The 24,945-nt window shown below is 40.9% G+C and overlaps 2 protein-coding genes across 3 annotated transcripts in view; one reads left to right on the top strand and one right to left on the bottom strand.

Annotated features, from left to right (window-relative positions):
* The first annotated feature begins 1,631 nt into the window (after window positions 1–1,631).
* chfr (checkpoint with forkhead and ring finger domains, E3 ubiquitin protein ligase) lies at window positions 1,632–17,031 on the top strand. 2 transcript variants are annotated; one of them, XM_086111196.1, is made up of 18 exons: window positions 1,632–1,761; window positions 2,228–2,352; window positions 2,926–3,025; window positions 4,147–4,256; window positions 4,337–4,396; window positions 4,476–4,667; window positions 5,267–5,347; window positions 5,746–5,890; window positions 5,956–6,110; window positions 7,428–7,590; window positions 7,778–7,986; window positions 8,085–8,189; window positions 9,017–9,100; window positions 9,290–9,360; window positions 9,578–9,665; window positions 9,742–9,849; window positions 12,230–12,302; window positions 14,756–17,031. In XM_086111196.1, exons 2-18 carry the CDS (start codon window positions 2,244–2,246, stop codon window positions 14,796–14,798), a joined length of 1,896 nt encoding a protein of 631 aa, XP_085967322.1. In that variant the 5' UTR covers window positions 1,632–1,761; window positions 2,228–2,243; the 3' UTR covers window positions 14,799–17,031. The 2 variants fall into 2 exon arrangements, with proteins under 2 accessions (XP_085967322.1, XP_085967323.1); XM_086111197.1 differs by lacking the exons at window positions 1,632–1,761; window positions 2,228–2,352 and having other exon boundaries at window positions 4,125–4,256.
* A 270-nt stretch (window positions 17,032–17,301) lies between these two features.
* The window catches only part of LOC147204719 (uncharacterized), a 32,391-nt gene continuing 24,747 nt past the window's right edge, over window positions 17,302–24,945 (bottom strand). The window contains exons 5-7 of the mRNA XM_086111195.1: window positions 24,238–24,383; window positions 20,537–20,773; window positions 17,302–18,581 (exon numbers count right to left, since the gene is read on the bottom strand). Coding sequence (XP_085967321.1) covers window positions 17,901–18,581; window positions 20,537–20,773; window positions 24,238–24,383 — 1,064 coding nt within the window. The 3' untranslated portion in view covers window positions 17,302–17,900. The remainder of the gene's footprint in view (window positions 18,582–20,536; window positions 20,774–24,237; window positions 24,384–24,945) is intronic.

Below are 24,945 nucleotides of genomic sequence, written 5' to 3'. Positions count from 1 at the left end.
AGTAAAACTTCAAATAGTTCCAAAGTATTTGTATATTGTAGTAAATGTAGCCAAAATTTGTCAGCATTCATCCTAACAGATTGAAAGTGCAGAGTAGGTATATTTATCTGGTCAGCTCAAAGCAATTTGGATTGGATCAGCCTGATCCAGAACCAAACTTTTTGGACCAGTTGTTCAAAGGTAATCTGACCGGATTTTGGTTTTCAGATTGTATCCATCCAGCCATCCATTTTCTAATCCGTTTGTCTTCACGAAGGTTGCAGGTGTGCTGGAGCCTATCCAAGCCGTCTTCGGACAGGAGGCGGGTTACACCCCGAACTGATTGCCAGCCAATCGCAGGACACACATAAACAAACAACCATACACACTCACACTCACTCCTAGGGACAATTTAGAGTGTTCCATCAACCTGCCATGCAAGTTTTTGGAATGTGGGAGGAAACCGGAGTACCTGCAGAAAATCCACGCTCACACGAGGAGAACATGCAAACTCCACACAGGAAGGCCAGAACCCAAATCGAACCCTGCACCTCTGCACTGTGAGGCAGACGTGCTAACCAGTCACTCCCTCATGAGGATAAGCAGACCAGAAAATGAATGGATCGAAGTCTGTATTTAAAATAATAATATCAATTCAAATATGATGATAACACTGGTCAACATTTTTCCATTTTTAAATCAGGGATGCAAGAAAACATTTCTAGAAGAGTGTTTGCACTGATTCCAAATCTGCCCTCGTTTGTCTGCTAGCAGATCAGGTTTTCATCATCATCATCATCATCATCACTGGCTGGCAACCAGTTCAAGGTGTAACCCACCTACTGCCCGAAGACAGCTGGGATAGGCTCCAGCGTGCCCTGTGAGCCTGGTGAGGATAAGCGGATCAGAAGATGAATGGATGGATGGATAATAATCATCATCATGATAATATGTAATATAATAATAGATTTAGTAATATTTATGAATGAAGGTTCGGCATTAGGTGGATTTTTTTTTCAGGAACGGCATAAATATAAAATACAACGCCTGGTGAAATCCGTTTTGCAAAGCTTTTATAGGTTCAAAACAACAACAAATGAAAATACCTCAAAACCCGATGTGCTTGGGGAAAAAGTAAAGATGTTTTGTGTGTGCGTGTGTGTGTGTTTTATTCGTGTCATAACAAAAATCGTTTAGGACACAAAATGCCATCCCTGATTAAAATTTGCAGTTGACTAGTGCATGTTTTATTTCTGTCACAGAGATATTAGCTCGTTTTTTGCTGTTTTGTTTATCACTATAGGCTTGATTGTAATTGTTATATGTAACACCAGAGATTGAAGGCCTACTATATTTTTTTCTAGTGCAATCAAATGAGATAAACCAAATCATTTGATACAGCTCTCTTTGTTGTTCTACACCACAACAAGCTCGTCACAACAACAACGAAATATTGTAGAATGAATGGCAAGTATGTCGTTGTCATTACCCTGTGAATATTAGTTTTTAAGTTTAAATCAAATGCAAAAAGAGAAAAGCCCTGGAGAACTATGGCTGACCTATAACCGAAAGCACATGATGCTACTGTTTGCGACGATGGTTTGTGACGTCGTGGACTTGCCGGTCGGACTACAAATCCCAAGCATCGCTCCTCTGAGGCTGCTCACGGTAACAAAATGTCAACACTGCTTGGCAGGAAGTGGTGCTTGTTCCTTGTTGTAACATGACGACCAGTTGAACTAGTCGACAGAATTGTTGGGACAACAAACTCATCTTTTGACGGTACAGTTACACTTTCGGAATATGTATCACTCAAGTGTTACGTTTCGTTTGATTCCCGATGAGACGTCATGAATAGCTGCTATTGTTAGCAAACGCCGTAGTTTCCTCGCCTGATCGGAGTTGTCGGTGTGAGAGATGTGTGCTCACCGCCGCATTTGTAAATGCGACACATATACAAACTGTTTGTTTCGGTTTGGGATCATATTTTGTTTTCTCCAGTTTGTCACGCAACAAGGTGCAACTTTTTTTGGATGAGCAAGTGACGTCATGGAAGCTTGCTGGGTTTCGATATGATCATTTGGCGTTTACAAGTGTTTCAGTTTTGAATTGCATGGAGCAGATTCTATATTGAATGAAAATCGTATTAAATCGTTAAGACTGTATATTGCTGTCTGATTATTATGATTTCTGATTTTGTCTGCACTGTGCATGAATACCAACAACGACCCACGTAACCCCATTTTAGTTCCGAATATTGGGAGATGGACAGTCACAGAAGGGGGACACCATGGGGAAAGCTGGTCAAAGTGGATTCCAGTGGAACTGAAGTGCTGCTTTTCAACAGGGAATGCACCATTGGTCGGAAAAAGGGTGAGCATAGCCACTTTATGTTAAGGAATAACAGGTTTGCTTTAAATATAACACCAGTATTTCTGATGTTTTGCTTTGAATGTGCCCATTGTTGTCTCACGACAACTGTCTGTAAAGCAGCCATCACTGTCAGTGTCTGAGGCCTTAAAAACTTCCCCCCTGCACGAAACAAAGCCTTCAGTCCTGCAAACTTAGACAGCCTCTTGTGACTATAACAAAAGGCCTCCATTTTGAACATGTGTGCTGAATTTTAATTAGGCATTTTTTTGAATGGGTCTGTATTTCATTATTTGTTGTTAAAGAGCTCGTGGGGCTCTGCGCTTTTTGCTATGCAAAATGTCTAGCCTTAATTGGAGAAGCGATGTCTGTGCTGGACATAGTTGATAATTAAATGCCTGCACAGTTTTGGAAAAAGTTGATTTTATTGCTGTGCTCATTTGTAGGGATTCAGTCAGAACAATCTGTTCAGCTTTTGATACTGATTGTTTTGAGAGTTATCTTACTTCTGAGGACATTTACAGTTAATCTTCATTTCATTAAATGTGTTTTTGTGTCATGTTGTAATTGTGGCAGGATGTGATTTGGCCTTTCCTGCCAATAAACTGGTCTCGGGGGAGCACTGCAAGATTGTACAAGATGAAAACTCAGGGCAGGTGTGGCTTGAAGACATGAGGTATGATTTCTCATCAACCATTTCTACTTTACAAGAATAGAAATTGGGCAATGTTTTATTTTCCAGTTGATATTGGATAATATTTACTGGCAATAACGGATAAATAATCCAATGATGCGTGTTTCCCAGTTACAGCTTTAGGTACTCCAAGTCTAAAAAACAAATAAAAAAATAATGCACTCAGGAGAGCACATACCTCCAAACAACATGTTATATGATTTGTTTATAGTTTATAGTTTTCCAACAATATGTGTCATGTATATTGTGGTTTTAATTTGCAGTATTTGTCGTGATGATATTTGTTATTACTATAATTTGTAAATAATTATAATTTGTTATTACATTGCTGTAAATTAGCACTCAGTAAAGCTCCCATGAAGGTGCTATTCAGACTCCGTTGAAAGTGGTTCTGACCACATCTAATGTCATTGATTTAAAAAATATCTACAGTATATATATTTTTTATTAAATGGTGACACAGTGGATGACCGGTTAGCATTCACCACACAGTTCAGAGGTCATTGTTTTGTGTGGACTTTGCATGTTCTCCCCTCGCCTGCGTGGATTTTCTCCTCATACTGCGGTTTCCTCCCATGTTCCAAAAACATGCATTTCAAGTTAATTGGGGGCTCTGAATTTTTATGAAGTGGTAATGGTTGTTTGTCAATTTGGCAATGAATGTTTCCTGTATTTTATTTCTTCTTCTCCTATTGCATAACAACAACAAATTCTCATGTTTAGAACACATCAGATTGTATGAGTGTAGATAATTAAGTTACGAAAATGCTTGACAGCAGCTCTCAGTGTAGTAAAAAATGACACATTGACAATACTGAATAATGACAATAATACCTTGACGACAATGTCAATCAAAACTGAGCTTTATTATATTGCCCGTAAAGAATTTTAGAGAAAAACTAAGAAGCCATTTTTTGAGCTATTTTTTTATTAATCAAAAAAGTAATACATTTACTTTGTTCACTGACATACATATTGGTTTTCCTTTGTTTTTTTTCCTTCTCTAACCCCCCCCCCCCCCCCATCCCCCCCAATTTTGCTGCTGTCGACTGCAAATTTCCCCACTGTGGGACAAATAAAGGGTATCTTATCTTATCTTTTAGCACCAATGGTACAGTGATCAACATGGCCAAACTGGTCAAAAAACAAACTCATATGCTTCAAAATGGTGACGTCATCTACTTTGTATACAGGAAAAATGAACCTGAGGAAAGTAAGTATCCCCCCCTGTATTCCATATTTTCTTACTCTTTGGATTTATAACAAGCAAAACCTGACACTATATTCTTGCAGATATTGCTTATGTATACCACGCAATCCAAACAGAGCACGGTGTTTTGCAAGATGATCAGAGTAAGTAGTTAAAGTGCTGATGTGACATGTCTGCTGAGAATGCCTTAAAGTAACCGTCCAATTTGCAACTGAACCTCAGATTTGTCAGTCCACGATCCCGCTGTCCTTGCATCCTCCGAGATGACGCTGTCTGTGGAGCCTGTCATGCTCACAAAAGCTCCTCGGGATATAAATCGGGAAGAACCTCAGCCGTCCACCTCTGCTTCCCACCTCTGTTTTGAGCAACCTTTTACACCTGGACTTCCATCAGCCAGTGCATGTCTTAAGTCTGGTGGGTTATTTTACTAAAATGCTCCTCTAGCGTCCTCCAATGTTCCAAAACAAGCATGTTATCTTAATTGAACGCTACAACTGGGTATAGTTGTGGATGTTTGTCTGTCCATACCCTGAGATTGAGTGTTACCAGTCTAGATATTGCTATTTTAAGTGTTTATTGAACATAGTATCTCACTTCAAATGTATATGTAAACTTTAAGGTAATGTGTTTATGATGAGGGCAGCTCAGATTAACTTTTTTAAAGTCCTCATTAAATCCCAATTTGATATTCTGTGTAAATCCACTTGAAAACTCCTGATTCAGATCAGATTTCATGTAATTTTTCTCTTCAAGCGACTAACAGTATCCTAAGTGGGCTCAGCTGGGGGCAAAACAATGTTTCCTGAGGTCTAAATCCAACCTGAACATAATTTGAAAAGATACCAAATTAATGGAACAACAGAGTTTATGTTTACCTGAAGATTGTTTTTTCCTTTTTTAGAAATTTCTCTTATTTTCGTGACATGATCTCATTTTTCAAATGACCTGACAGCACTCTGGGTTGATGAATTGAGCCAAAAGTAGCTCAACTGTATCTTTTTCTACCTCAACAGGCAGCCAGTCAAGCAATGTGGCCCAAACACCAGAGAAAGCACAGGACGATTTGGAGCCAGAATGCAAGAAGAGAAAAACTGGTGTGTTAGTTGCTGGCTTTTGTCCTCACATGCATACAATAATATAAAACTGTCCTGTCAGTTTTTTCTTCTTAATGAAACATATACTATACCTCATGCATATTTCTATCCACAAAGAATATGTTTATTAATCCCGTAAAGGAAATTGTCTCTGTCTGTACATGCCTGGCAAAAGGCAAAAATAACCGCATGTCCAAATAGGAGCATTATTGTAACACTGTTTAATTGTTTGATTTCAGTTGGTTGTGTCACATGGAATTGATGTCTTGATTCTGTGACCATGACAAAGTAGCTCCATTTATACCTTTTTTTGTTTGTTTGTTCTTTTGCTTTGTGTTTTTGTTGAGAAGGCAACATGACCCGCATATAAGTTATCAATGACTTTATTGTATTTCCAGAGATAGAACCCTCATCCGTCATAGAGACAGCATCATCAACTGGAAGTGTTATGGCTCAAGCACCAGCAGAAGAGACCAAGACGGATAAGATGGAGGAGTCTCTGACATGCATCATTTGCCAGGACCTACTTTATGACTGTGTCAGGTAAAACCCCAACGAAGGTGAGGTTCATGTGCCGAGTACCCATTTATGGTTTCTCTTTCCGTTAGCTTGCAACCTTGCATGCACACGTTCTGTGCTGCCTGCTACTCTGGCTGGATGGAACGATCTTCTTTTTGTCCTACGTGCCGCTGCCCTGTGGAAAGGATCCGTAAGAACCACATCCTCAACAACCTGGTAGAAGCCTACCTCATCCAACACCCAGGTTAGCATATAGTACAATTAATATTGCTGTCTTTCGTCTTAGGGCCCGACTGATAGGGATTTTTTTTTTTAGGATGATTCTGATATTTGGCAGAAGAAAAAAAGTACAGATTACATAGTAATCGGCCAATTAATTTTAAAGATATATAATCCATAATGTATTTATTTTTTGGTTCCCTCATATCCAAATGTAGCAGTTTCCTGAAAATTGTCTATAATCATTTTCCGTTTGTTCATAAAGTGCATAATTTGTATAGAACACACACAAAAATGAATTTAAATTTGTTTTATGTTGAGAGGGAAGAAATTTCATCTGTGCTGTATGTTACACATACAGTACATTTGACAATAAAATGTATCCAATCCAATCCAATGCAAAAAATAAAATGAAAGACAAATATCCAGTGGCCAGAAAAAGCCTCGTTCATAATCTGTGGTTGGACAACTTTTCAAGAAATACAGTAAAGTGAAAAAAATAACAGTGAACAGAAAAATTATAATCAATACAAATAGGACAGTCATTCAAGATATAGATATAAAGGGAGAGGTCAATAAAGGCAGGGGACGGGGCTGTGGAATAAAATGCAAATGGAAAAGGTTATGCTCCATACAAATGTTGACGGAATCAAATTCATGATATACCCGAGTAATTGTTTTCTTTCTGTGTACAACATTGTCCCTATTTCCTTTAACATAATCAAAATGTAAGAGCTATCATCTTTTTTTAAAAAGGCACCCACATGAGTGTGCGTAACATCTTTAATTTTTATAACAGGGTTCCCACGGGTCCTTAAAGTTCATAAAAATTCATAAAAAGGTTGTAAAATGATGTTCTTAATTGTCCTTAATTTTCAGGGAAAGCTTCTAAAATCAATAAAAATCCTGAAAATTATATTTTTATTTGAAAATAAATTGAAGTTTTATATTTTCTAAATTAATTTTTTTCTTGGTGTACTTTCTTTGAGGATGAATTCAAAATTTTTTTGACATTCATATATTTGACATTTGATATTTGACATTCAGTATGTCAAATAAAGGGTTAGCTGATTGCCCCTAATAATAAAGATGTGCCTTTGGCAGCAATGATTTAAACACCAGCTCAGTGGTATGTGGCTTTCTGTTCAGCCCGCATATTGCTGAGCGGGCATTAAATCCACCGTGAATCCCCTGCTGTATGGAGAAAAAGTCCTTAAAAATGGCTAACCTGGCCCTCAAAAGTCCTTAAAAGGTCCATAAATAAGAAGCAGCAAGAAGAAGAGTGGGAACCCTGTATAATTGCAAAGTACAAACAAACTAAGTGTGGTCATCTGTTGTACAGAAAAGTGTCGCAGTGAGGAGGATGTGAAGAGCATGGACAGCCGCAACAAGATTACTCAAGACATTTTGCAGCCAAAAGTTGAGCGTTGTTTATCCGACGAGGAGGGCAGTTCAGATTACCCTTTTGAATTCTCTGACAATGACAGCGACTCTTCTGACATTAGGTAAAAGTTTTGGCTGCTGCAACAGCTTTATATTTGATTTTTAAATTGTCCTATTGCAATATTACCTCAACTACAACACCACAATAGAAATGGCAATGTCCTTGATAAATGTAGTCATTAATACAGTGTGCTTGTCTTTCTTTTTGATTATGAAGAGCACCAATTTGTATTTTTGTTTGTTTTTCAGTCAGCCTCTAATAATCTGCAGACAGTGTCCAGGCTACAGAAAAGAGGTCGGTCAGAGGCTGTTTGCCACAGGCTCAAACTACTGGCTTCCGGGTCTGCCAGCCCCACTTCCTGTGTCTCCTCCTCTTCCACCTCCTATCACACCAGCTGCAGAAGGTTCTGCAAAGTCTTTCGGGGAAGAGCCCTCAACGTCGTCTGACAACCCACCAGGTATCAGATTAGATCCTTTCCTCGAACTCCCTTCTTAAAAAACAACAACAACAAAAAAACACAATAAAAAACGGGAACATCCCTACCGTTGTTTGCAGTTCCTCTGGAGTACCGCTGTCACCCTCTAGGCTGTCATCTGATGTGTAGCTGCTGCCTGCAGCCAATGCCAGACAGACGGGCTGAGTTGAATAGCCAGCAGCAATGTAAGTGCTTAGTTTACTGTATAAGACAATTGAGTGTACAAGCATGCACTTGGGGCAATACACAGAAAGTTGGCTTGGATATTAAAAGTGCAAATAACGTTATTTCAGTGTTGCTAGTGCAGAACCCATTTCCACTCAAGCACATAAGGCCCCAGTCATGTTCACATCGTTGTTGACCGGCAGACCAAGGTTACTGGGTGAAGTCTGCCTTGAGCATTAACACGTTCTTCTGTTCGGAAAATCAAATTCTTCTCCCTCTTCTTTGCCCTAGTGGCCTGCGCTCACATTTCTTTTTCAACTTTTGGGCTTTGCTTTTAGCTGTGCCAATAACTTCATGACATGACCATTGGTGGTTATCATGAATAACTGGCAAAGAAGAATCTCGTAATAGTTACCATATGGCATGTATACTTTGTGTGTGCACAGCGATGAGCGATAAGTATTATCGTCAGAGTTTCTGTCACGATGTACGGTTTTACATTATTGTGGATTACTACTGTCTCCAAAACGGACCTGTGCAAAAACAAATGGATCCACTGATTTTCGGCAAATTAGGAGAAAGTGATGAAATCCATCTTCCGTGAATCAGCATGCATAGACAGCAAAGGAAGAGGGAGTGGTAAGTCTTCATTCTGTGAATCAGCGGGCAGGATTAAATCACGTGACTCCATTGGAGCAGCCGAGGGAATACACTTTTTTTATTTTTATTTTATTTTTTAATATATCTTTGTATAATGCAATTTTAGTCATGTTAGCGTGCCAGATTTTTGGGGGGTGAATTTATTGTTCTGCACAGCCTGCAGGTGTGATGCATTGTTTGTTGGCAGGTTCGCAGTGCCAGCGTCCTTTCTGTCACATTTATTGGGGTTGCCAGAAGATTGGCTGTCAAGGCTGCCTGGCTCGAGTCAGTGGTATGGATCTGTTTTTGACAAGATATCAATCTGCTTAGTAGCTGCTGTCTGAAAGCCACGTTTATGTCGCAGCACGCGTGACCTGCTTAGAACATTGACTGCAGTGTTGACCGAAACACATTTGATTATTCTTTATTTTATCACCTTTATGGACTGACCAGAAGTATTGCACTTTCCATTTTCTTGCAGAGCTCAATCTGACGGACAAATGCCTAGACGGTGTGCTGAATAACAATAGCTATGAATCTGAGATCCTAAAGGTGACTTTGACTCGTGCCGCCCCTTTTCCAAATCCTGTTTTTTTCCCTGCTGCTGTGGGTTTAGTCAGTGCTTCCTGTTGTGCACTCACCAGCTGAACATTGAACTGGATAAATGCAGAACATTGAGCATTGGGGATTTTTTTTGGTTTGTATCCCTTTTACCAAAATAGGTTCATGTTTGATATCTGTCAATGTGTGCTTTTTATCCTTGCGCCAGAATTATTTGTCGTCCAGAGGCAAGACATGGAGGGATCTGCTCAAGGAGGCTGTGCATGACTTGCAACAGGGGAAATTTTGCCTTTCAGGTGAGCCCTGAAACCACGGCCTATTTAGGATGTTGTCTATGAAGAAATGTCACCCGCATCCCACCGATCTCCTTAGATCAAAGTATTTCTGCAAATACAATCCTTTGCGTGTGCTGCGGCCTGATGGTCTTCAAGGAGTTGGCGTACAAGTACAGACAGAACATTCCTAAGTCTGAACTACCAGGTCAGATGTGCTCAAGTTTTTGTTATTTGTATTTGTTAATTTATTTATCTCCCCCCCCCCCCCACCCCCCCACAACTGTTGAGAGAGCAGTTTACATTGAGAGGAAACGTTTTCTTAAGTCCTCAGATCAGCCATTCAAACCTTGCAACATTGTTCAACCAGCACTACGTTGTCGGGATTTACAGTAGTAACGTACGCAAATGGGTACGACACGTTTATTGTGACTCACGACTCGGCCAATCGAATGTGTTTATTCAGCGCAGCTGTGCACATGCATCTCTATACTGGATATGTGGATTTATGTTTGAATTCTTTGATATTCAGAAATGGATATCGGCCACCTAATCAAGGCTGTGTGTGACAAATGAGTTTCTTGTCACCCTGTGATACCTATTCCAAAGTTATAAAAAGAGAATTAGTTAAAATAGGATTGTATTGGTTATTCTCATTCCATGTAAGAGAACACCGTAAAAAATATTCATCATAAAGTGTGAATTAGAGGTAAGATCGGGCCGCCCAAGCCCGACCCGAAATTCTCTTAAAATGTCAGACATTGCTTCGGGTCGGGTTGGGCTTCTCTCTCGCTGACTTTTTTTTTTGGTTTGTTTCGAGGCCGTGAATAGTTTTGGCCACGTGAGACCGTGGTTCGCAAAAAAACAGAAGTCGCCTCATCACAACACGTACTGTACTTTTAAACTCAGGCAATGACAATTCAAAAAACTCCTTCCAGTCTCTGTCGAGTATCCACCCGTCATTGTTCGTCTTTGTCTCTCTGCTTCTCTCTCTTAAAGTGCCGCGCTAGATTCTTAAGGACGTACTGCTGCGGTGGTTTACGGTCCAATTTTCAACCCGTCAAAATGACGGAGGGCCTTAAATTTTCCCCGTCCACTCTTAAAAAAAAATCCGTCAATGATGGAAAATTGTCGGTTAATGTAACCTCTTCAGAAACTAAATGTTTATACAGTCTTGTTTAACTTAGATTTCGTTACAAAAGACGGGCTTTGTTATCAGAAATCACCCCTCCTCCCGAGTACTCACAAATAAAATATGAAATGTCGGGTTTGCTTCGGACTCGGGCCTGCAAATCAAGTTAATTGGTAGGGCTCGGGCCGGGTCGGGTCGGGCTCGATTTTTTAGGACCGATCTTAGCTCTAGTGTGAATGGGTTTATCTGAACCTCTCAAAATGCCATTAATATAATTGACAGACACATTGAGCAATATTAGAGTTACCGTCTGAATGAGGACTTTTTTAGCATTCCATTCAACAAGTTCTTCAGCTGCTGTTGAGAGTGGCGAATTCAACGGCTCCTAATGTGTCACTGGAATACAATGCAGGAGGCCCTAATTTGCAAAGTTCTGAGGTTGTTAACGGGGCCTAATAGATAGTTTGCGCAGTTAGCTGCCACACTCCCCGTTTTCATTTAAATGCTTTATATTGCAGCTTTTAAGTGTCTTTCAGACAAATCTGTTGTTTTTAAGACCGCGTTAGTGTCGAACAGTGACGGTGTGCAATTGTAAACCGAGGACCCTCTGTATAACAGCGTGACATATTTCGGGGTGATTTGACAAATCGTTACATTTTACAATACAATAGAATACTGTAGTTTTTAAAATCGTTGCGTCCTTTTGCTGCTGCAGGCTGTAAATTTCCCCAGTGTGGGACTAATAAAGGATATTTTATCTTATCTTAAATTGTATCACACCTCGTCTATTGAGATAGATATCAAATCATCCATCATGAGAGCTCGACACCAGATATATACAGTAGATCGGCTTGATGTTGATGATTTATTGTTTCTTTGAATTGCATTAACTTGGATTGTTTTGGGCTTTTACATATCGTTGCCTCCGGCCTCCCTGTGTGGAGTTTGCATGTTCTCCCCGGGCCTGCGTGGGTTTTCTCCGGGTGCTCCGGTTTCCTCCCACATTCCAAAAACATGCGTGGCAGGCTGATTGAACACTCTAAATTGTCCCTAGGTGTGAGTGTGAGCGTGGATGGTTGTTCGTCTCTGTGTGCCCTGCGATTTGCCTGGCAACCGATTCAGGGTGTCCCCCGCCTACTGCCCAGAGACAGCTGGGATAGGCTCCAGCAACCCCCGCGACCCTAGTGAGGATCAAGCGGTTCGGAAGATGAATGAATGAGTGAATGAATACATATCATTGCATATTAACAGACATGACAAAAGCTACAGCACACCCATAGATATCTTTGAGAACTGCAAGTTGGTCACTCAGAAGATAAATTTACTTTTTTTTTTTTTTTTTAAATTAATATTTCTTTGAATTGAATGCTGCTACTGTCTTTGGACTAGGTGGCTGGCTATGTGGAGTTCTTCTGTTATCGTAGACTACTCTTGAAATGCATCTTCCTTCTCTCAGCTGCTGTATTGTCTCGGCCCGACTGCTACTGGGGACGTAACTGTCGTACGCAGGTGAAAGCCCATCATGCGATGTAAGTCATTTACATACAACTTGAGCTGTTTCCTTTTTTGCCTCGCTGACATCAGACCTTTTTGTTGATCCTTTTGCATTACCTTGAGCCATGTGCGTTCCCTAAAGCCACCGTTCAAAAGTCCTTTTTAGACTGATTAAAAGAGACCCTACATGCATTGCAGCTTTTGAATGACCTTTTGCTCAGACCCCTTGGTTACTGGTGACGACAAGCTTTCATGACACTTGACGCATCGAATTATTCGGCGCACTGTCGGCTTTTGAGAAAACCGAATGCTTTTAGTTGCACCTTATAATGCGGAAAATACGGTAATTCAAATGCATGCGGTACTTGGTTTTGACAACAGTATTCTGTTCCACTGGTGGTATCGTAACCTGAAATTGGACCAACTTTTTTGCCACCAACACATTTCACTTCATCAAGTCTGTTGTGACACATTTAAAAAAAAACATGCGCGGGTGTGTATATATGAACATCAATATCTATCTATCTATCCATCTATCTATCTATCTATCTATCTATCAATATATATATACACACAGGTCGCACACGGTAACTAAAATGTTAAGTCTAACATGGATTGGAGATATATATATATATATACTGTATATACAACTACCGTTCAAAAGTTTGGGGTCACATTGAAATTTCCTTATTTTTGAAGGAAAAGCACTGTACTTTTCAATGAAGATCATTTTAAACTAGTCTTAACTTTAAAGAAATACACTCTATACATTGCTAATGTGGTAAATGACTATTCTAGCTGCAAATGTCTGGTTTTTGGTGCAATATCTACATAGGTGTATAGAGGCCCATTTCCTGCAACTATCACTCCAGTGTTCTAATGGTACAATGCGTTTGCTCATTGGCTCAGAAGGCTAATTGATGATTAGAAAACCCTTGTGCAATCATGTTCCCACATCTGAAAACAGTTTAGCGCGTTACAGAAGCTACAAAACTGACCTTCCTGTGAGCAGATTGAGTTTCTGGAGCATCACATTTGTGGGGTCAATTAAACGCTCAAAATGGCCAGAAAAAGAGAACTTTCATCTGAAACTCGACAGATGTTGTTCTTAGAAATGAAGGCTATTCCAGGCGAGAAATTGCTAAGAAATTTGAAGATTTCCTACAACTGTGTGTACTACTCCCTTCAGAGGACAGCACAAACAGGCTCTAACCAGAGTCGAAAAAGAAGTGGGAGGCCGCATAGCACAACTGAGCAAGAAGATAAGTACATTAGAGTCTCTAGTTTGCGAAACAGACGCCTCACAGGTCCCCAACTGGCATCTTCATTAAATAGTACCCGCAAAACACCAGTGTCAACATCTACAGTGAAGAGGCGGCTGCGGGATTCTGGGCTTCAGGGCAGAGTGGCAAATAAAAAGCCATATCTGAGACTGGCCAACAAATGAAAACGATTAAGATGGGCAAAAGAACACAGACATTGGACAGAGGAAGACTGGAAAAAAGTGTTGTGGACGGATGAATCCAAGTTTGAGGTGTTTGGATCACAAAGAAGAACGTTTGTGAGACGCAGAACAAATGAAAAGATGCTGGAAGAATGCCTGACGCCATCTGTTAAGCATGGAGGAGGTAATGTGATGGTCTGGGGTTGCTTTGGTGCTGGTAAGGTGGGAGATTTGTACAGGGTAAAAGGGATTCTGAATAAGGAAGGCTCCATTTTGCAACGCCATGCCATACCCAGTGGACAGCGCTTGAATGGAGCCAATTTCATCCTACAACAGGACAATGACCCCAAACACACCTCCAAATTGTGCGAGAACTATTTAGAGCAGAAGCAGGCAGCTGGTATTCTATCGGTAATGGAGTGGCCAGCGCAGTCACCAGATCTGAACCCCATTGAGCTGTTGTGGGAGCAGCTTGACCGTATGGTACGCAAGAAATGCCCATCCAACCAATCCAACTTGTGGGAGCTGCTTCTGGAAGCGTGGGGTGCAATTTTTCCAGATTACCTCAACAAATTAACAGCTAGAATGCCACGGGTCTGCAATGCCGTAATTGCTGCAAATGGAGGATTCTTTGACGAAAGCAAAGTTTGATGTAAAAAAAATCTTATTTCAAATACAAATCAATATTTCTAACCTTGTCAATGTCTTGACTCTATTATCTATTCATTTCACGTTTGGTGGTGAATAAGTGTGACTTTTCATGGAAAACACAAAATTGTTTGGGTGACCCCAAACTTTTGAACGGTAGTATATATATATATACACATAAGTGCTTATTTCTGCACTTGGCCAGAATGCTTTTCTCTCTGGAGTGTGGCAAAACAAAAGGTCTATTCTGCTACTTGATTTATTTTTATCTCATTTACCACTAGAGGGTGTGCTTGTATAATTTTGGGTCTCAAGGCTGGACAAAATACTTCCTGTGGGCACTGTTGAAATTGTGGCTAAAATATGTGTTATCTTCATGATTTATCTTGATCTCAGGAAGTTCAACCACATATGTGAGCAGACCCGCTTCAAGAGCTGAGTGAACAAAGCTGCTGTTCAACTCACAGCACAACGGAGACACATCTCATCTGGTAGCATTCTGCCTGCTGAAGCTGGCCCCCTGTTATGCACACAAAAATATTAATCAAAAAAAGAAATTCCATTCAGATTGGACGTGGCTATGTGAAGTACCTTTATGCACATTTCAGTTTAGGTAAGGGGGGGGTTGAGAGTTTGATTTTATATTTTGTCTGGCTGCTGCATTTTTTTAGGGTCTCCTGGTAAACCAGACAACCGCTTTGCTTAGATTAGCAGCCAAATGTGCGTTGTATCCTCTCATCCTTATGTAGACCTGCTGATGTGTGTATAGTTTGTGATCAAATTTTGTGTCATACAAAGTTCCTGTCTTAGAATGAAGAGCTCCCCCCTGTGTGCACTCATTGAAACAATGACATGAAATACAGATGTTATGCATTTTCTGAGAGTATAGCCTCCATGTATATTACATATTATTGAAGTCGTCAGAGTGATGCTCTTGAGTTGCATTTTGGCAAGACACCAAGTGCCACGGGCAGGGATTACTAGGCATGAGTGCGTAGCTGCATACGGACAGGACTTGATTCCCATGCAAAAGGTTGCCATGTAATAAAGGCTAAGGCGCAAGCAGCCAGTCGTTGCGCATCAAGCTGAGGCTGATGTTAAACTGAAGTTGATTACTTTTACAGTGCTGTTTTTCGCTGAACAAATTAACCAGAACAATCAGTCGAAACCATGGTTTTTCGAAATGGACATCTGTTCCGTTTACCTGATGCAGTTTATTCTCCACTTTGCTCATTATGCAAATTATTTTCATTCGAGGCTCTTGTTTTATAATGAGAACACGGTTAGTGAGTGGAAAGGATTGGGATAGTTCCAAATGTTATCTTGTTTCTCAGGTTTATGACGCTGCTGTAGAAGTTCAGTATGTAGAGCCGTGTATGTTTATGACACATTAGAAAACTGTATGCTCATCACCTGGGAGGCAATGGGATGTGCCTCCACATTATGTCAAAAATGCTCATAATACAATGTTTCTGAAAACAGTTTACTTGTTACCGCTCTGTTGTTGCTCTTGTCAGAGATAAGTGACTCAAGAGGCCAAGAGGTCAAATTGACACCCCTCCCAATACACACACTTGTTGGTGTGTGAACTTTAGGTGAATATGAAGAAAAGTGAGAAGAAACTGTTAAAACAGTCTTGCTGGCATCCAGTGTGTCTAGACTCTTAATCACATCTTTGTTTGTATTAGTTCACTTGATGTACAGTATAGGAAAATAAGATTTGCTGTGTTTAAAATGACTTTTTTTCTTTTTTAGAAAATTTGCACAAAATTCCTCCATTCATGCAACAACCTTTATTTCATTCACTGTTGTCACGGTCCCTTAAACATGTATGTTTCCAAGTTCACGGTATGTATTTTTAAAGCACCTGTGAATTGGGCAGTTATTAGAAGGTGCTTGATTCATCTTCATCCAGACGTACCAGAAAATTGTTGTGACTTGAAGCATGGATAGCCTGTGGTGTTTTGCAGTCCGGCTTGTCTGTATTTTTTTATTTTATTTTTTTGGACAATATTAACAGCCCTGATCTGGTGTGTGAACTTGTTTTGAATGCGCATTTTCCTTCCTTTGTCACAGAATTTAGTCAAGGTGTAAAGATTGTTGTTTTGTTTATTTTACCCCCCTAGTCATTGTGTATGGTCCATTCAAGCATTCCACAGCAGCTCAGCTCAGACCCTCTGCACCAGTCCAGTCGATCTCCTGACAGAAGGGCTGAGTTTTAATTATTCCCCACCGGAGATCTGGGCACTCTAAGCCAACAACAGTACCAAGCCGCTCCAATCAGGAAATGGTATTAAAGAGGCTTTGGAGTACTACTTTGCGTTTGCCACAAGACGGGAGCTATATTGTAAAGTCGTGAACATGTTTACTCACTTTGTCGAAAGTTTTTGACCACGCTGGATGGAAGAAGCAATGCTCACTGTAACTCATAGCAGCTCCCAGGAATGACTCAGATGATCACTCAGTTTGCAGTCAAATCGATATTCGGACTCTTGGTCCATCACGTGTCATGAAGCCCCCAATTAGATGCTGGTGGAATACAAGTTTCATTCACTTTTAGAATCATTCCCTTGTGTTGTACTGTGTTTTGGGGGGCAAATATACTATCGTTTTTGCGATGGTTCTGATTTGTGGTCTTAACAGAGCATTAAAAAAACCCATTGACAAGTCAAGTCAAGTCAACTGTATTTATAGAGCACTTTCAAACAGCCTGACTTGCTTTTTGTCATTCATATTTTGCATGTTTTCAAAATTTGTGTCAAATACCAGTGTAATGTAATTCATGTTTAATCATTATCTTCATTTGTTCATTCCCCATTATTAAAAATCTTGTTTAGTTGAAGGCCACCTGCAGAATGTGGCAATCGGCACATCCAAAACATGAGCAGACGATGGACTGCGATCTCACAAGTCTTCAATACACACTATCGCCACACATTAGGTACACTACATAAGAACGACAAACTTTATTTAAACTTTACATTAATTCATATGAACTCATTTTATAAATACTATTGTGATTGCTTTTTGTTTTTCTCTCAATTCATCTACTGATATATGTTAGTATATATTTTACAGTGTTTTCATTTCCCTTTTATAATCCAGTTAAAGTATACAATACACTGTATGTTTGCAAGCAATAAATGTATGACCTATACTTTGGGGAACCGAGTATGGGATGGGGGTGGGGGGGGGTGATGGCTAGAGGATATGACAATTTTTTCACATAATACACACTTGAATGAGTAATTGAAATGTCATGGTTGCAGGATAATAATTCACCAAAATGCATCAAACTAATACACAAATCTGACTTTGAAAAAAGTGCTCCTAAAAGTTTTTTTTTTCAACCACAGCAATTAGGACCTCAGCATATATTGAGCAGCAACCAGAAGAATAATACATTCCAGAAAGTAGCAATCATTTTTCAAAAGTTGATTTCTCCCATTAAAGTAGGTTACATAAAAAAAAACAACAAGCACTAACGATGGTTCAGGAATGCTTACTGGCCCACCAGTCTAATCAGCAAGCATCTTACTGGTCACATGTGGTTGGTTACACTGCTCAACACAGACACAGGAGGCTGGCTGTGTGGCAACTGGCAGTCATTGATGGCGGCGGGTGTATTGGAAGGGTCTGGACAACCCCCGCCTGACACCTGGCTCCCGAATGGCCGCCACTCCAGTCTGACCCTCTGATTCTGAGGGCTGAGGCTGGAAGTCATACCGGCAGGTCTTTTGCTGTCAAATATTCCCCGAACCAGTCCATTCTGGATGGCGGTCCCAGTGGTTTGGCCTAGGTGCTCAGCTGAGACCAGAGGCTGCCGGTCCTCTTCCTCAGAGATAGCAAACACAGGTACATTCAAGTGATCGGCCTCACCTGGGAAATCACATCTTTTTGTTGCCTGGTGACTCTCAATGTCAGCCTGGATGGCGGAAGAAGAAACAGAGTTGGGTTCTGCTTGGGAGCTCTGCGTGTGATTGAGACCGGTGGTCTTGGTAGGCACTGCCGTCCCAGAGAGCAGACCAAAACAAGGCCCCGCAAAGCGGGAGCGCCACAGGTTGCTTGCCGAGTTCAGACGCCGCTGCCTCTGGGCGGCCTGAGCAAGTGGATAGGAAGCATTACTGATGGAAGAGTCGGAGATGGTGCTCGGTTCGGTCTTGGCCGCCAGGTGAACAGCTGAGAAAACCTTCCTGTTATCAGATCCCAAACCGGGAGGTGCCTGCAATAACAAAGGATAATTCGTCTTCAACAATAGACTATTTTCAGCAAGTACATTTTGATTTACATAAACCAGGGGTGGGCAAACTACGGCCTGCGGGCCGGATCCGGACCGTTGGTCTTTTTAATCCGGCCCGCCGAAGACTGGTGCAAAGTTAAGGTTTGATTGCATTCATTTCGTTTGGACTTGTAATGACAGGTATTTCAACACCAGGTGGCGCAGTTACTTCAAGTTGCAGAGCACAGGGAGGGAGGGGAAGACGAAGAAAGAGGGAGAGAGTAATGACCATGGAAGGGAAAGTGATATGTATCTGATTAAACGAAGCGGGTAACAAAGTACGAAACATTCAGGAGACGCCTGGAGTCGGAAAGACTCAAATCTACGACACTTTGAAAAACAAGGAAGCGATTCTTACTCAGTCCGATTCTGGCAATTTCCATGCTCAGAATGAATTGCTTGTGGCTCGAGTAAATGAACATTTCCTAGAATGGTTTGATTGTTATCATGTTAAAAACGCTAATAAGAGTCGGAGAGCAGTCAAATGTGTAGAGCGTGAACAACAGGGGGCTCAGAACACATCCTTGAGGAGAACCGGTGCTGAGTGTGATGGTGGAGGAGAATGTTTGTTTGTTACATTATTACTGGCATACAAAGACATTGTGCTATCTTCTTTATTTTCTATTTCTATTTCTAACTTTTCGCCCGGCCCTCCACAATATTTTCTGCTTCTCATTTGGCCCCCCCGGGAAAATAATTGCCCACCCCTGACATAAACAGTTCAGAAGGTCAACATTAGCATTGGCAAAGGCGTGTGAAACGTACCAAAATAATTAATCACCCTTTTGGATAAAAACCTCCCTGGCTAAGTAATTCATAGGCGGGGCAACACCTGCCATCAACAGGAATCGCCGGAAATGAACCCAAAACACGCCTTTTCTAAAAGGTTCTTGTGAAAAGCTCAACTAAAAGGACCAAATTCAAGTGCTGCCCTCATTGAACGCATTGATTATACTGTCATACTGATAGAATGCCACATACTGTATTTGATAACCACCTGGCCTACACACCATGAAAGTGGGACCCTAAACTACATCAGGTTTAACCCATTTAATCCCAAATTTTTCCCAGACATTTAAAAGTCAAAATCAGGTGTCATTGTCTTTTAAGTAATCAATAATAAAAAATTTTAGAGCCCTGTAAATTAAATTGTTGTCCTTCACAAATGTGACCGGTGGGATTAAATGGGTTAACCATACCAAACAGCCAGGGGCGGAGCTATGTGGAGGCTGGGGGAGGGGCGGTGGTCATCAGGGCACCACTTGTCACTCTATGGCCATCCCTACATCGCGGGAAAGATTTTGATAGCTGTGACTTTTCTGCCACTTTCACATGGATGCATTGCTCTTCGAACCCTTGATACTCTGCCAAGTTATTAGTAACAAATGCATTTTTTTTAAATGTATACAATGCAAACTGTAAAAGAATCTGTCTTCAGTAAGGAAGACTTAGGGAAAAAAACAACAATTGGGTTAATAATAAGCCAATATGGGTTAAAAAAAAAGCCGAATCACAACTTTTCGCATCGTTTTGTACAAACCAACCAAATATTTGGGGGGTGTTTTGTACAAAACGACCCAACTGTTTGGTCAAATTAAGCCAAGTATTGGTTTGTCCGCTCGTGACCCAAAAATGAGAAGTGCAAGTGTGTATGGCCACGCGTTGGGTCACCCTGGCCACCCCAAAACGTTGTGGCAGCACCACAGCAAACAGCAACCATGAACAGTTTATCCAAATCACATCTGATAAATAGTGCGGACCACTTGAATGATTTAACTGAGATTCCCGCCACTGCCTATGAACTCAGGCCCATTTTGTGTATTGACAAAGTCTGTATCAATCTTGAATGTCAAATGTGATCCTGTATGTGAAAACACAGCAATGGCTCTGGTACTGACGCTGTCTATTAGCTTGGTGAAGGGACTGGTTGAGTTCCAGCTGCACCATTTCTTATGGAGCTGCGGCAGTGGAGGGAGGAATTCCCGGAAGGTGCGTACGCTCCATGCTCTGGGTCTGGCGCAGCTGCCACTTCCATCAATGGTGGGACCAGAAGTTGAGGTGGTAGAGTCAGGCGGGAGCCAGTCGCCAACAGGACCGGGACCGGTGTCACTGTGCCTCAGGAACCGCTCCCTTTGCTGAAACAACAAAACGTCAAGTGAGCCATGAATGCACAATGCAGATGAGAATGTTGTGCAAGGAGCAAGTGATTCTGGATTTGTGATAAACTGAAAATATAAGAATAATATAAAAACGTTCCAAAAATAGAAAAAAATAAGTCAGATCTCCTGTTCACTCGAAAAGTATAATAAAATGCCTTGCAAATGCGTCCCACTTGCAAATGCGTTGACATTAGCTGCACCCACAGTGGCACACTAAAGGACTATGTGTATCATTCGACACTGCAGTTTTATCCACGGTATGTAGAAGTGTATATTTCAGCAAAGTTTAAAAAATATATATTATTCAGGGTAAAAAGAGAGAAGTCAAACCTATCAGTTGAAACAAGAGCATGTCAACAAGCAATTGAAGTATTCACTTGCATACGCTCAGAATGTAGAGCAGGCATACCTGTCAACTTTTCGGAGAGCCAACCTGTACTACCAAAAAAATCCTTATAAAGAGCAAAAAATCCTTATAACATACCAAAGCATTTTATATGTCAAAATAACGGCAGAAAAAAACCCCCACGAAATTTTCAATGATATTTATTGTAGATCTCCATAATACAATGTCTGGTTAATGTCTAATCATCATTCTACTTAGTGGCATTACTGTGTTCAGAGTTGTATTCCTGCGTTACTTTTTTCACCAACTCCAAATCATTTGGAGTTGGTGAAAAAAAAAAAACGGACATTTTCAGAATCCGTATGATTTGTGCGATACGGCCCTATGCGTAAGATTCACCACAAAATCCGTATGAACTATGGCTAAACCGTATGAGTTGACAGGTATGAGCAGGAGAAGCTGATGTTAGCTTGTGTGTTAAGAGCTGTCATTTAAACGTTATTACGACGTGAAAATGAGCAATCAACATGCAGTGGTCTGCCCTACAATGCCATATGGTGTTGACTTAGCAGGCTTGGAACCCTGGCAGAGCCGGCACATCAAAACTGAGTACCTGGTTTCACCAATGGAAAAATGTCAACAGTGAATAGATCTACACAGTTTGTTAGGGTCTTTTTTTTTGGAACTTGTAAGCAGCATAAGAAAAGGCAAAACAACAGAGGGGTGACTAATTAATTACGATTGAGATACCCACTGAACGCAAATAGCGCAAGTATTGGAGGTGGCATTATGGTCAAGCACTCAACTGCAGACACAATGGTCAATGGCCTGCACTGTGCAAGGGCCTTGTTATCGAAGCGAGCACGCATCTCTGGTACCGAGGCTGGACATGAAAATCAGAAAGCAGTGACTGCATTGATCTTATTTAGCAATTGCCAATGTAGACATCGGTGAACTGACCCACTTCCTCCTTACACCTTCACTTCTCCCCACTGGCTGCTTTCAATTAATTAAATTATAATTATATGAATGGATCGGTGAGAGGGAGGTGCGCTGGTCTGCTTGGTATGCTCAGTCAGAAAGCCGTCCAACTGAGTATGTTTGGCTTACAGACTCATTCGTTATTTATTCAGACTGAATAATGTCGAATGTTTGGAATAAGGGTGAAAAATGTGGAAGTAGTTCAATGTTTGCTTTCAGCATTCACACATCAAAAGGATTGTTTGTCTGTGTTTTTAACCTTGAAAAAGACCGCCATTGACTGGTATTCGTTAATGTGTCGATGTGCTTGACACGAAAGAGTGCATGTTATTATCAAAATTCCAAATTTCTAAACAGATCAGACTGAAGGTCGCAGTCATGGAGCCGATTGGTGGAAATACGTTGTGATGTGAAGCCGATGCCCCTTCAAAGTACAAAGCTTTATGTTTCGGGAAATACACATACAGTATAATTTACCTTGGAGTAAAGTTTTTTTGTGACTGAACTAATTTATTTTAGAATGCAGTGGTACGATTAAAAAGTAGGTATAGACTCTATGCCATTACAGCGAAAATAAACAAAAACAAACAAACAAACACGGACTCCATAATCTTACAATCCAGTTTACCATTGAAATGACTTTGAAAGCTATTAATTGTTGCCGAACTGTCTATTCATTTCACCTTGATTTCGAAAGGCTAATTATGATTGACAGGCTGGACGTGTATGATCCATTATCCTTCCTGATCGGTCAGCTGCTATTATTCCGGGGAGGGCTAAGGTTTTAGGGGTTGCACCCATCAGTGGGAGAACAAGTCTCGAATAATCCTTCCCACAGAGTCACTAACAGCTAGCTTTGTCTAGACAAGAATTAGCTGGGGGGTTTAAATAAAATGTTCCTCTGGTCCCCAAAGCACCCCGAACACAATGAGGACTTTTAGGTTTGATACGCAAGGTGAAGAATGAGCCTCACACCAGAATGCTGTGAGACATACCGGAGAATGGGAGGCAAAGGGGGAAGAGATGGAAGATCTCTGTTGAATTCAGAGTAATGGGTGGATTGCTGTATGTTGCTAAAATGCAACATCCTTTTTCAAGAAAAAAAAAAACATGGTTTAGAGCTTGGGTTGATGAACAGGACAGATCCCCAGTCAAGAAATACCATGTTGCCACCGTCAACCAAAGCAACATGTATTGTATTATATTATATACAGGGGCGTCTGCATGGAGGACACACACAGGCAGACCACACACTGTGTACCAAAGCATGCATGCGATACACACACACACACACACACACACACACATGCACGCACAATTGGCACAAGGAATCTGGCTCTGCCGATAATACTCCATTAGCCCAGGCTACAGAAAAGCTTGCCAGTCCTTCAAAAAAGCTGCCAGAACAGTTTATGCCAATGCCTATTCCAGGAGAAAACAAAAGCAAGCAGGGAAGAAAATGCTTGCGCTAAACACTTTCTTTGCCTGACCATTTAGTGACAGTGAGTTGTTTGGGTTTGTTTGTTTTTAACGGGTTGAGGCGCATGTGAGCAAGTACCATTGAGTACTGAATACAAGCAATGGGTCAATACAGAGCCATGAAGACCGTTTTGCCACTGTGGTTTGCTCTCAACGTTACATTGAACGATATGCCTTTAATCCAAAGGGAATCGCAATGCTCAGTTGGCAAGTGATGTGGACTGCATTTATATGCATTTTTATGTTGTTGTGGTGGATGTACAATGGTGTACCATACGGTTAGCATATCTGGCTCAGAGTCAAAGGTTCCCGGTTTGAATCTCCGCTCAGAGCTTTCTGTGTGGAACTGCATGTTTTTCTACACATACTTTTTTTTTTAATGGTCCATAGAAGTGGATATCTGTTTCAATGGGATTTTGTCTGTATATACCCTTTAATTGACTGGGAATTAGTCCAGTGTACATGCTGCCTCTGGACCAAGGTGAGTTGGATCCCCCTTACCCGCAACCCTTAACAGAATCAGCAGTATTAAATGCATGGAGATTCATTTCATCTGAGATAAGTAATTGAAAGCCTAGGCTGGAACCAATAACCAATCGATTAATTTGTTTAGATTTTAGATGCTCTGGCATACATAGCTGTCTTGCAAGAAGGATGGCCTTTTTGGGCTCGGGGCTGACGATATGATGAACACCTCATCTGGACCGAAATCAAGCTCCGCCAAACCATTGGAGGAAAGGTCCAATTCCGTATTCTGGGACTTGTCACCAACAGCACTCACTGAGGAAAGAGTTCATAAAAAATGGTAAAATGTAATCCAGCATGTACTAAGAAAGCATTCTCTAGGTACAGGAAGACACACTTTAGATTTTTTTTTCATCCTTTTCAAAACCTTTTCAACCTACTTTCAATCAAATACACAACAAAAACAAGATATTTAATGTTCAAATTTATGCTTTTTTTTTTTTTTTGGTTGCAATAATTCACTCATTCATTCAATTTGATGCCTGCAACACGTTACCAAAGAGATGAGACAAGGGCAAGTTGAACACTCTGTTACATCGCATTTCCTTTTAACACTCAATAAACATTTGAGAATGGAGCTCACTAATGGTTGGAGCTTTATCGGTGGAATTTTATTGCCATTCTCGCCTGATGTGCAACTTCAGTTGCTCAACGGTGTAGGGCAGGTTTGAGCAAATAAAACGATGGGGGGGGGGGGGGCACAAATTTTCATCACCACTACTGAAGGGCCACATCGTACCGCACACTTCCTAACGAGACTTATGACAAAAATGACATTGTTAATAAGGACAAATAATGTGCATATGTAACCAGGGTT

The sequence above is a fragment of the Hippocampus guttulatus genome, chromosome 5, assembly GCF_054856545.1.
Source record: "Hippocampus guttulatus isolate MCC_2025c chromosome 5, RoL_Hgut_1.0, whole genome shotgun sequence".
Classification (NCBI taxonomy): Eukaryota; Metazoa; Chordata; class Actinopteri; order Syngnathiformes; family Syngnathidae; genus Hippocampus; species Hippocampus guttulatus.
Note: the sequence above shows the minus strand (reverse complement) of the source record. Positions and strands in the feature narration are given on the sequence as shown.

What these genes read in the sequence shown, in the direction of transcription:
- chfr (XM_086111196.1), top strand. Translation starts at nt 2,244, where the DNA reads ATGGACAGTCACAGAAGGGGGACACCATGGGGAAAGCTGGTCAAAGTG. An exon ending in CTACCTCATCCAACACCCAG is followed by an intron (nt 6,111 to 7,427) that starts GTTAGCATATAG and finishes TCTGTTGTACAG; the next exon opens with AAAAGTGTCGCAGTGAGGAG. An exon ending in CTGCCTGGCTCGAGTCAGTG is followed by an intron (nt 9,101 to 9,289) that starts GTATGGATCTGT and finishes ATTTTCTTGCAG; the next exon opens with AGCTCAATCTGACGGACAAA.